Below are 13,305 nucleotides of genomic sequence, written 5' to 3'. Positions count from 1 at the left end.
TGTTTAATTCGGTTAACCTCAGACTTTTATTTTTAATATGCAAGGTTGAATACTTCTATTACATGTTGCCTTTTGTTTGAATAAAATCTATAGGAATTAAATCAACAGCTGGAAAGAAAGAAAGAAGTGGAAGACCGTGAAAAGAGGAAGATAATCGCTGAAGAAAAGCACAAGGAATGGGTTCAGAAAAAGAACGAACAGGTAAGGAGGAAAGAGGGCACACACGTACTGCGTCTCATTTATGGTCTTCATCCTCTTACGCCTAGTCATTACCTACGTGTTTCTCATTTCCGCTTAGATTCTTTCTTTTCTGACCTAGTTTCTGCCCCACCCCACCCCTCTCCCCGCCAGGGACATCTGTCAGATCTTTTGTCCCTTGCTCTCTGCTCTCTCCCTTTTCAGTCATGTGGCTTCCATTTGGATGTGGTTGCAGGTAGTCATGAAGTCTGTTATCTCCAGACCTGACCTCCTAGAGCCTTGGATTTTCATCTCGTCAGTAGATAGGCACCTCTGGGCCTGCAAATCTAAAACAACCAATTTTTATCCATTCTCCTCTGATAGAACCACCTTCCTGACTCCTTAATTTCTGATCTTAGTGTAACTTCTCAGTCACCAAGACATCACTGGAATTCTCTTGTTTCTAATTGTCCATGCCTTTCCTTTATGATCGCTTCTCTCCTGTTTGTGCTTTCTTCTTGTCTGGACTCATTACATTTTTCAGCTTATTGTTTATTTGCTTCCCTGGTGGGTCAGATGGTAAAGAGTCTGCCTGCAATGCAAGAGACCTGGGTTGGATCCCTGGGTCAGGAAGATCCCCTGGAGAAGGGAACAGCTACCCACTCCAGTATTCTTGCCTGAAGATTCCATGGACAGAGGAGCCTGTGGGCTACAGTCCATGGTGTCTCAGATTCGGATATAACTGAGAGACTTTCACTTCACTTCATTGTTTATTTCCCATACTTGAATGTAAGCCCCATAAGGGCAGGGATTTGTGCCTCTTTGTTCAGTTATCCAGCAGATAAACCAGTATCTTGATGCTTAAAAGCCACCCAAGATTTGACTTCATCCTCTGTATCCTTGCCAGAGGAATCTTGCCAAAAAGCCAAATGTTAATTCCTCAGTTCAAAAATACATCTTTTGTCGTTCCCTACTCTCCTCTGAATAACATTTGAACTGTTCTGGCCTGGCTGGTTAAATACCTTCTGCTCTCTGAACCGTGTCTCCTTCACCTGTGCTATTGTTCATTCCACACTATCAGCCTCTGACTGGCATCTTTGGCGAGCACATTCAGGATAACCATGGCCCATCTTCTTGGCATATTAGTTTTGCTGGAAAATATTGAGAAGAAAAATGTTATTTTTAAGTTAAAGTAAGCACAGATATTTAATAGTCTAGAACATAAATTTTATAGTATTTTTAAAATACACAATAGAATTCAAAGAAATATTGGGCTTTGGATTGTGCTCCCAGCCCCTAGGAATATATGTGCACAAGAACTTTTGAGAACATTTCTGTTCTATTTCTCACCTTTTTTAATAATTATCTCCTCAATGTGGGATCTCATCACATTTCTCCCCCACCTTTGGTGGCTCAGATGGTAAAGAATCTGCCTGCAGTGCAGGAGACCTGTGTTCAATCCCTGGGTTGGGAAGATCCCCTGTAGAAGGAAGTGGCAACCCACTCCAGTATTCTTGCCTGGAGAATTCTGTGGACAGAGGAGCCTGGTCCATGAGGCCACAAACAGTTGGAAACGACTGAGTGATTTTCACTCACCTCCCTTTGTTATCCAACTCAAAGTATTTCCTACATAAAATATTCTCTGATCATGTGCTGGAAATTCTTTTCTTCTTGAATCCTTGTTTAATTGACATCACTTTATCATATACTGCCATGTATTATGTATATATTTTGTGGCTGCTTTGTATTATGCATATGTCTTCACTTCTCATGTAATTTTAAGACTCTTCAGGATAGGAGTTATTTTTTAGGTGGTTCCCTCTCTTTTTAACTTTCTGTTTTGTATTAGGGTATAGCTGATTAACAATGTTGTGGTAGTTTCTGGTGAACAGCGAAGGGACTCAACCATACATATTTATGTATCCATTCTCCCCCAAACTCCCCTCACATCCAGTCTGCCACATAACATTGAGCAGAGTTCCCTGTTCCCTATACAGTAGGTCCTTGTTGGCTATCCATTTAAAATATAGCAGTGTGTACATGTCCATCCCAAACTTCCTAACATCCCTTCCCCCCATTCTTCCCCTCCGGCAACCATAAGTTCGTTCTCTGTCTGTGAGTCTCTGTTTTGTAACTAAGGAGTTATTTTTGTATTACTTTTTATCTATTATAGGATCTGACATAGTGCTTTTTCTGCCATACATCAACATGAATCAGCCACAGGTATACATATGTCACCTCCCTCGTGAACCTCCCTCCCATTTCCTACCCCATCCCACCCCTCTAGGTTGTCACAGAGCACTGGGTTGAGCTCCCTGTGTCACATAGCAAATTCCCACTGTCTGTCTAATATATAGAGAACAGACTTGTGGACACAGTTGGGGAAGGGCAGGGTGGGTCGAATTGAGAGAGTACCACGCAAACATACACATAGCATTTTATAGGTGATAAATTATAGAATGAATAAGTGTATCATTTTCCTTTGGATTTTAATACATTCTTGTATTGGATCACAAGTTAGAAATTTAAAAAATGTTTATCTTGTCACTTTGTTTCCTGTTGTGAGTTTTGTCATATTTGTAATGGTACTGCTTTTTTTTTATTAATGTCCAGCTTCATGAATGCAGTTAGATGTTGAAATTGTAAACCAAAAGTTTTAAATTATTTCTAATTTTTGGTTCCTAGCTATTGTTGAATGTAATGCCTAGTGGTATTAATAAGAGTCCCTAGTAAATACTTCCCCAGTAAATTGAAGGTTGCATAGCTTTCTTCATCCAAATATTGTAAGAAGAAATTGGCTAGACATGTGTGTGTTATAACCATAAATATATTTGTTATTTACTTAAGTAAATTATTTTTTAAAGTTTGCTACATCCCATAATACAGTAAGAGAGTTCTTTGTAAATAAATGCCAAAATCAAAATAAGCCTGTGTGACCACTACTAAGCCTTGAGTGATACTTTTTTGAAGTGTATAATTATAAAACAGTTTTGGGTGTATTGTATAAGTATATTCTCTCCTCTAAAAAGCTTCTCTTATCTTCTGACTCCATTAAGCTCCTTTTACCATGCCAGTCAAACATAGTTGTTGTTTGTCTAAGAATGTAGAGATGATACATTCCCTGTTTTAATTAGTGGTGGTAGAGCTAATCTAATTATTTGAGAAAAAAATTTCTTTCTTTTGGAGGAAAGTGGCTTGTCCTGACATAAATCACTAATTAGCAAAAGCAAGATTCCATAAGGTTGAGAAGAGTTTAAAAATGAACCTTAAGAAATTAAAATTAAATTTACTTATTCTGCAGAATTCTTTTGCATGCTAAGGAATAGTTAGGATACTCGTGTTTTTTTTCTTTAAGAACTCTCAGATTTCTTATTTCAGTCTTGGTTACATATACCTCTATTTGTAAAGACTGCTCTTCTGGTTCTTCTCTTCCTGTCTGGCATCTAGCTTTTTCCTCCTCTGTTTACATTTCATGGTGTGTGGTCCTCTGCTGCCTCCAGCCTCATTCACATTTTAGCTATATCTGTGGCATTATTTTCTCTAAGTCATTTTCACTGTGTTCTATCAAAAAATCAGACAAAAAGAATTTATGTATCCATTAGCAAAGCTGGTTTCTTTTGTTGTGACTGGTTTCTTTTATTGTAAATCTTTTTTCAAATAAAGGACTTATCTCATCTGGTACTCTGATATTTGTGTTACCATACTAATTTGTTTTTTAGATTGTTTTTTACTGTGTGTTACCACATATTTTGTAAAAGGGTATTTGCTTTCATTGAGAATTAAAAGTAAATTTATTTTTAAAGTTTTATTTAAACCAAGGAACTGCTTTTTAATGTAAAAAATTAATTGAAGCCAACAAGCATATGATTGATAACTGTCATCAGTTCTCATTCATGCCTTCAACACTTTTATTATGTACCAGGTACTATTGAAGGAATCAAATTAGAAATTCAGGTTTGTTATTTTCCTTTAGTTGGAAGAAACAGACGTTCTCTCAAGGCACCATCTTAAAAAAAAAAAAAGATTTATTGTCATTCTCTGTGTGGTATAGAACTGGAGTGCCAGAAAATCTGAAGCCACTTAGTGGCTGGCTGTTCCCTCTCTGTACTTCTCTCTGAGTGCCTGTTCTGGTATCCTTTTGCTAACTAAAGACATTCCATCCCCTCTTCTGTAGTTTAAATGCTGCAGAGAGCCTGTCTGATGTTTTAAAATCTACTTCATTGAGCTATAATTTACATACAATAAAATATACCTATTTTAAGTTTGATGAGGTGTGACAAGATATATACCTGTAAAACCGGCACCTCAGTCAAAAGAGAGAACTCTTATCTTCACTCCAGAAAGCTCCCTTGTGCTCTTTTGCATTTAACCCCTGCTTCCTAACCCCCCAGCTAACCCCCACTCCAAGGAAGCCATCGGTCTGCTTTCTGTTCCTATAGATAAGATTTGCCTTTTCTAGAATTTCAGATAGAATCACTAAATGTATATTCCTTAGCCATTAGGCTACTTAAAAAAAAATTTTTTTTTTTGGTTGTGTTCTGTCACCGTTGCTGTGCACAAGCTTTCTCTAGTTGTGGCAAGCAGGGGCTACTGTCTGTTGCAGTGCATGAGCTTCTTGATTGTGGTGGCTTCTCTTATTGCAGAGCATGAGCTTTAGGGCGAGGGGGCTCAGTAGTTGTGGCTCATGGGCCTTAGAGCTCAGGCTCGGCAGTTGTGGCACATGGGCTTAGTTACTTCTCTGCAAGTGGAATCCTCCTGGACCAGGGATCAAACCTGTGTCCCCTGCATTGGCAGGTAGATTCTTATCCACCGTACCACCAGGGTAGTCCCAGGCTACTTTTGTTTTTAAAAATTGCTGATATTTCTTGTATTAAGATTGTTCCTTTTTATTGCTCAGTATCACAAATTATGTATGCATTCACTAGTTGATGGATAATTAGGTTGTTTCCAGTTTGGAGATATGAGTAAAATTCTGTGACCACTTATGTACAAGTCTTTTTGTTGATATTTGCTTTCATTTCTCTTGGGTAGATGCCTAGGAACTGAATCGCTGGATTGTATGGTAGGTTTTTAGCTTTAAAAAAACATTGACAATTTCTTATAAAGTGCTTCTGCCATTTTATATTCCTGCAACTAATAATATTTGACAGTTCCAAGTATACCATATCCTTGCCAGATTCTCAGTCTTTCTCATTTTAAATCATTCTGTTACATGTAGTATGTCATTGGTCGTCCCAGGAGGCACTAGTGGTAAAGAATCTGTTTGCAAGTGCTGCAGGAAATGCGGGTTCAATCCCTGGGTCGGGAAGATCCCCTGGTGTAAGAAATGGCACTCCACTCCAGTGTTCTTACCTGGAAAATTCCATGGGCAGAGGAGCCTGGTGGGCTACAGTCCATAGGATCACAGAGAGTCAGATGTGACTGGCTAAGTAGCAGCAGTATGTCATTGTTTTAATTTCCATTTTCCTGAGATCTAACGATATTTAGCATCTTTTCATGAGTTTATTCTATTACTGGGGCTGTCATAACAAAATACCACAGATTGAGTGACTTAAAAGTCCTATCTCAAAATACAACATCAGGCCAGGGGATCAAGATTGTGGAGGAGTAGTAGGGGAGCTCACCTGCTCACAAAAACATTAACATATCAGTAAGTGGAATGATTTACCCAGAACATCTAGTGAATGCCAGCAGAAGACCTCAGACATCCAAAAGGACAAGCAAACCTACACATGACTAGGTGTAGGACAAAGGTAAAAAAAAAAGGAAAGGAATCAGGACAGACTTGTGCCCCAGGAAGGGAGGTATGAATGAGGAAAGATTCCCATACCCTGGGGAGAGCCTTCACTGGCGGGGGATCAGCCTAGATGGAGAGGGACATTCAAAGCCTAGGAGGAGAGCGCAGCAGCTGGTTTGTAGAAAGCAAAATGGAGAGTAACCTGCACAGAAGGTCAGCATCACTGCCCTGTGTTCCGCAGCCTAATATGCTGCTCTGTTAGTACAGGAGAGGGCTGGGGGCTGAAGCTCAGGCTTCAGAGATCAGATCCAGGAAAAGATCAGGGTTGGCTGTGTGGAGACAGCCTGAAGAGGGTGGACTGTGGTAACTGAGGGTGTGCTCAGTAGCAGCCAGCACCTGCCAGAGAGGCAAGGTGCCATTACTAGGGGCACACAAGGTCGGGGGGCGGGGCACCATGAAAGCTTTATGCCCTATAAGTGCTCCCGGGCAACAGGATACCACCTTACAGAAGCTCTGGGAGTGGGCACAATTATCACCGCCATGGTAGGCTTCAGAGGCAGGCTTGGGCAACCACTATGAGATCCACAGGTTGGTGCCAGGCACTGCCCCTGCTGTCCTGGGAGTGTGCAAGGGCTGCTACACCTGTACCCTCCACGTCAAGGGGGTAACAGCCAGCTCATCCTGAGGAGAGAGACGGCAGATACCCAAACTAAAAGCAGCCCCTTGATTCTGGAAAAGATGGCCAAGCAGAAGGACTTGAGCTCACCTACTCTCATGAAAACACCAAAAGCACAATAAACTGCTGAACAACCATTGACAAAGAAGACTGGAAACTATCAAAAAAGATATTTTACATTCAAAGACATGGAAGAAGCCAAAAGAGACAATAAGAGAGATGCTTTAGTGACGTCACGAGTGGGAGACCCACAGACTGCAAAATAATTATATTTCAGAGGTTCTCTTGCCAGAGTGAAAGTTCTAAGCCCCATCTTAGGCTCCTGAGACAGAGGATCTGGCATCAGGAGGTGGAACCCCCCCCCCCCCCCGCCCCGAGAGCACTTGGCTTTGAAGACCAGCAGGCTTGAGTGCAAGAGCTCCTCAGGACTGGGTGAAACAGAGAGTCCACTCTTGGAGGGCTCACATACACTGGAATCCAACACAAAGCAGAAGAGGTTGGGCTAGACCTACCTGTGAGTTATAGAGTGTCTCCTGGGGAGGTGAGGGTTAGCTGTGGATCACTGAGCTGCGGGCAAGGACACTGGAGGCAGTGGCCCGAGAGAGTATTGATTGGTATGAGCTCTCACAGAGGTCACCATTTTGACATCAAGACTTGGCCCTGTCCAACAACCTACAGGCTCCAGTGCTGGAATGCCTCAGGCCAGACAGCCAGCAGGATAGGAACACATTGCTACCCATCAGCAGATAGGTTGTCTAAAGCTGTACTCAGCTCACAGCTCCCTCTAAACACACTGTTTGACATGGCTTTGCTCACCAGAGAGACACAACCAGCTCTTCCCACCAGTGGGCAGGCACCAGAAGTAAGAGGAGCTAAAATCCTGCAGCCAGCAGAATGGAGACCACAAACACAGAAAGTTAGACAAAAATGAGACAGCAGAGAAATATGTTCCAGATGAAGGACCAAGATAAAAACCCATAAGACATCTAGATGGAGATAGGCAACCTACCTGAAAGAGAATTTAGTGTAATGATAGTAAAGATGGTCCCAGAATTTGGAAAAAGATTGGAGGCACAGATTAAGAAGATACAAAAAGATATTTAACAAAGAGCAAGAAGATTTAAAGAACAGAGATGAAAAATAGAATAACTAGAATGAAAAATACAAGAGAAGGAATCAGTAGCACAATAATTGAGGCAGAAAAATGAATTTAGTGAGCTGGAAGATGGAGTGCTGGAAATCACTCCTGTGGAACAGAGCAAAGGAAAAAAGAATGAAAGGAAGGACAGTCTCAGAGACCACTGGGCCAACATTAAAAGCGTGAATATTTGCATCATAAGGGTCCCAGATGGAGAAGAGAAAAAGGGCTTGAGAAAATATTTGAAGAGATAATAAATGAAAACTTCCCTAACGTGGGAAGGAAACAGCCACTCAAATCCAGGAAGCACAGAGAGTCCCAGGCAACTTATACCAAGGAGGAACATGCCAAGACACCTGTTAATCAAACTGACATAAATTAAAGCCAAAGTGAAAATATTTGAAGAAACAAGGGAAAAGCAACAAGGGAATCCTGATAAGGTTGTCAGCTGATTTTTCAGCAGAAACTCTGCAGGCCAGAAGGAAATGCCATGGTATATTTAAATTGATGAACGGGAAAAACCTACAACCGAGAATACTCTACCCAGCAAGGCTGTCATTCAGATTTGATGGAGAGATCAAAAGTTTTACAGACAACCAAAATTTAAGAGAAGTCAGTACCACCAAACCAGCTTTACAACAAATGCTAAGAAACTTCTCTAGGTGAAAAATAAAAGGCAACAACTAGAAACAAAATTATGAATGGGAAAACTCACCAGTAAAGGCAAACTACAGTAAAGATAGGAAATCATCCACACACAAATATGATATCATAAGCAGCAGTTGTGAGGACAGTACAAATGGAGGATATTGGAAATGCATTTTGAAATTAAAAGACCAGCAACATAAAACAATCTTGTATATGTATAGACTGTTCTATCAAAATCTCATGGGAATCAAAAACTGAAAATTTACAAGAGATATACAAAAAAGAAAAAGGAATCCAAATACAACACTAAAGTTAGTCATCAGATCACAAGAGAACGAAAGAGGAAGGAAAGGAAAAAGACCTACAAAAAACTAATCTAAAACAATTAACAAAATGGCAATAAGAACATATTAATACATATTGATAAATTACCTTAAATGTAAATGGATTAAATGCTCCAACCAAAAGACAGGCAGAATCGACACAAAAATTAAGACCCTTATATATGCTATCTATAAGAGATCTGCTTCAGATCTAGGGACACATACAGACTGAAAAAAGATATATGGATGTCCCCAAGTGTGGGGCACAGACCTGAGAATCACCTGTGCCAGCCACATTTCTCCCAAGAAGATACACACATTGTGAAAAAGCACAGGAAAAGATGCTTAACATCACTAATTATCAGAGAAATGCGAATCCAAACTACAAATGAGATATCACCTCACACCAGTCACAGTGGCCATCATCAAAAAGTCTACAAATAGTAAATACTAAAGAGGGTGTGGAGAAAAGAGAATCCTTCTACACTGTTGGTAGGGCTGTAAATTGGTACAACCACTATGGAGAACAGTATGGGAGGTTCCTTAAAAAAACAATAGTAATAGAACTACTATATGATACAACAATCCCACTCCTGGATATATCTGAATCAAGTCATAATTTGAAATGATACATGCACCCCAGTGTTCATTGCAGCACTATTTACAAGAGCCAAGATGTGGAAGCAACCTAAGTGTCGATTGACAGATGAATGGATAAAGAAGATGTGGTATATATTTACAATGGAATGTTACTCAGTCGTAAAAAAGAATAAAATAATGCTGTTTGAAACAACATGCTTGGCCCTAGAGATTTACATATTTTCATATGTTGAATCAGAAAATTTTTAAAAGATACAAATGAACTTATTATTACTAAACAGAAACAGATTTTGAAAACAAAGTTATGGTTATCAAAGGTAAAACCTGGGGGTTGGGACAGTAAATCAGCAGCTTAGAATTAACATACACATGCTACTATATATAACAAGGACCTACTGTATAACACAGAGAACTATACTCAAATTTTGTGATAACCTATATGACAAAAGAGTCTAAAAAACTATGCATGTACATGTATAGCTGAATCACTTAGCAGTACACCTGAAACTGAACAACATTGTAAATCCCTTATACTCCAATTAAAACAAAGCCAGTACACTGAGGATTAGAGCTTTAATATATGAATTTTGGCAGGGCAGATTTCAATCCATAACACTGTTGACTATTTCTATGTCTCTTGTGGAGTTTCTGTTTGTTTTGTGTTTAAACTTTTGCCCATTTTGTGTGTCTTAATAGTAAGTTGTAAGAGTTCTTCTTATATTCCTTTAAGTCCTGTAACATGAATTGTAAATATCTCCTCCATTTAATTTTTAATGGAAACTTTTTTAAAGAGCCAAAATTTAAAATTTTGGGTAGGTTCTGTATTTTTGTTTTTTCTTTCATAGTTTGTGGGTTTTGCTTTCTGTTGAAGAAATGTTTGCCTATGCCAAGGTTGTGACAATATTCTCCATTGTTTTCTTCTAGAGGTTTTATAACCTCAGCATTTGCCTGTGACTATATTTTGAGTTAATTTTAATGATAGCATGCATTAAGGGTCAAGGTTCATCATTTTGGAGTATGGATATCCAGTTATTCTAACACTGTTGAAAGATAATCTTTTTCCCTATTCAGTTATCTTGGTACTTTCATTTAAAATTAATTGAGCAAATATGTTTGGGTCTATTTCTAGACTTTATTCTGTTCCTTTGATCTATGCCAGTACTACACTGTCTGGTTACTGTAGCTTTATAGAGTAATTTTTAATTTAAAATTCTTCTAATCAAATACTATAAGTCTTCCATCTTTTTTTCTCTATTTCAGAATTGTTTTATTTGATCTGCAACCTTTCCATATACAATTTAGAATTAGCTTATCAATTTCCCTAATCATGCTTGCTTGAATAGTGACTGATACTTATTGGGATTGCATTGAACACATAGATCATTCTGGAGAAAATTAGTCTTAATAATATACACTTATAAGCATGATTTTTCTTTTCTGTTTATTTAGGTCATATTTATCTCAATCAGCTTTTTTTTTAAGTTCATTGTACAGGTGTATTAAATGTCTTTTGTTAAATGTATTCCTAAGTATTTCATGTTTTGATGAAAGGAGTTATTTTGCCTTATTCCTAATATTTTCTTATTTCATATTTGGTTTTGATATTAGAGAAATGCTGGGTTCTTAAAATGAGCTTGGTTGTGTTCTTTTTTTTGTTTTTTAAAATAGTTTGTGTGGTAATTGGTACTGTTTCTTCCTTAAATGTGTGATAAAATCTACCAGTGAAGCTGTTGGAAGCTGGAGTTCTCTTTATATGAAAGTTTTTAATTCTGAATTATTTTTAGTAAGTAGAATTACTTAAAACAGTTACTTCAGTTACTCTGTTTCTTTTTGAATCAGTTTTGAAAAGTGGTGTATTTTTAATAAATTTTAATGTCTCATTTAAATTGGATTTACTGGCCAAAAAAAAATTGTTTTCAGTGTTTTCTCATATGTATATGAGAGATCTGTAGTGATCTTTCATTTACCATTTGTGTGACCTTGGGCATATTACTTAACTTCTTTGTGCCTTAGTTTCCTCATTTATAAAATGAGATCTTAATATATCTTTCTAATATTATGGTTTTCAGAATTAACTGACATAGTGTATATGTATACAGTGTACAGAATAGTAACAGGCAGAGTTAGCACTGAATAAATGTTAGCTGTCAAAAATTCAAAATAGTGTAGAGATTGGATGACTCTTTTTTTCTTCTGATGGATGACTCCTTGTTGATGAGCTTGTGGAGGAGTCTTATGAGTCAGATGGAGCTGCAAGATCCTTTTTAATCTTGTGGATTTTCTGACTGTAGGAAGTAGTTAAATTCCAGTGTTATTTTAATGGATATTGAGTTCTCAGCAAGAAAGGATTTCCTTTTACAGGTATTGGCTGCCCAACAATAAGGAAATATAGCAACTTGGGGAATGATGGGCTTTGATTTTCTTTTCTTTTTTTTGGGCCTTGCCACGAGGTTTGGGGGATCTTTAGTGCCCCAACCAGGGATTAAACCTGCACCCTCAGCAGTGAAAGCTCAAAGCCCTAACCACTGAACTGCCAGGGGATTCCTGGGCTTTCATTTTTAACCCCTGTCTTTCTTGCCCAGGGGCTTCCCTGATAGCTCAGTTGGTAAAGGATCTGACTGCAATGCAGGAGACCCTGGTTTGATTCCTGGGTCGGGAAGATCACTGGCGAAGGGATAGGCTACCCATTCCAGTATACTTGGGCTTCCCTTGTGGCTCAGCTGGTAAAGAATCTGCCTGCAATGCGGGAGACCTGGGTTCAGTTCCTGGGTTGGGAAGATCCCCTGTAGAAGGGAAAGGCTACCCACTCCAGTATTCTGGCCTGGAGAATTCCCTGGATTGTATAGTTCTTGGAGTCGCAAAGAGTCAGACCTGACTGACTGACTTTCACTTTTTCTTGCACAGTACTGCACATATGTTGAATATAACTGATGTTTGTTACTTGGATCTTATTTGAATTGCTTGTATTGAAGTATTCTACAAGATGTTTTCAAGGGAAGAATTTCTTGGTTCATATTTCTTTGCTCCATGAAGGGTGATATATATGGCATTTATATCATACACTTTATACCTTGCAGATTATTTTCTAAGCCTTTGATATAGAGAGCTAGCCATGTTATTGGTTATTTAGAATTTCACTGTGTTGGTAGATTATCTTTTGAGTGAGAAAAGGAAAACATATTCAGTTAGAATCTGTGTCAGGTTTTTTTCTGCAAAGGGTCAAATAAACTTTTAGACTGTGTGCACCATACAGTCTCTGTTGTAACTGTTCTAACTCTACTGTTTGGTGCAGCAGCAGCCATAGACAATAAATATGTAAACAAATATGTGTGGCCACATTTCAATAAAACTTTTTTATAAATACAGGTGGTAATGGACCATATTTGGCCTGCAGGCCATAATTTGCCAACCTTTGATCTATGTAAGACTTACAAGAATTGCATAGCCAGAGATTTGTCTGTATGTGCCCTTATAATAGTATTTAATGGGCTAAAGTTTGTCCTCTGTAACTCTTCTTTGGTGAAGATTTATCCAAGTATTCATATTGGCAAATTGTCTGGGAAATATGTACCTATGTGGCTCCTATTTTAGAGTGAGGGTAAACATCCATTAAGAAACAGTAAGATTCAGGTTTCTAGTTCAAGATGGCAGAGTAGAAGAATGTGCACTCATCTTCTCCTGCAAGAGCCCCAGAATTACAACTAGCTGTCGAACAACCATCTACAGGAGGATGCTGGAACCACCAAAACCAGATAAAGACAAAGACAAAAGACAAAGAAGAAGCCACAGCAAGTGGTAGGAAGGGCACAATCACAGTAAAATCAAATCCCATACCTGCCGGGTGGGTGATCCACAAACTTGAGAACAATAATACCAAAGAAGTTCTCCCACTGTTGTGAAGGTTCTGAACTCCACACCAGGCTTCCCAGCCTGAGGATCTGACAAAGGGACTGAGAATCCCTAGGGAATCTGGCCTTGAAGGTCAGCGGGATTTGATTATGGGATT

General features: G+C 38.8%; 1 protein-coding gene across 1 annotated transcript in view; it reads left to right on the top strand.

Moving 5' to 3' along the window:
* The window catches only part of CCDC34 (coiled-coil domain containing 34), a 44,458-nt gene that overhangs the window by 25,767 nt on the left and 5,386 nt on the right, over nt 1-13,305 (top strand). The window contains exon 3 of the mRNA XM_055422434.2: nt 94-201. Coding sequence (XP_055278409.2) covers nt 94-201 — 108 coding nt within the window. The remainder of the gene's footprint in view (nt 1-93; nt 202-13,305) is intronic.

This window comes from Moschus berezovskii, chromosome 14 (assembly GCF_049115385.1).
Source record: "Moschus berezovskii isolate FMDL1 chromosome 14, NW_MosBer_1.0, whole genome shotgun sequence".
NCBI classification, from domain to species: Eukaryota; Metazoa; Chordata; class Mammalia; order Artiodactyla; family Moschidae; genus Moschus; species Moschus berezovskii.
The sequence above is the reverse complement of the archived record's forward strand: the minus strand, read 5'-3'. Positions and strand labels throughout refer to the sequence as shown.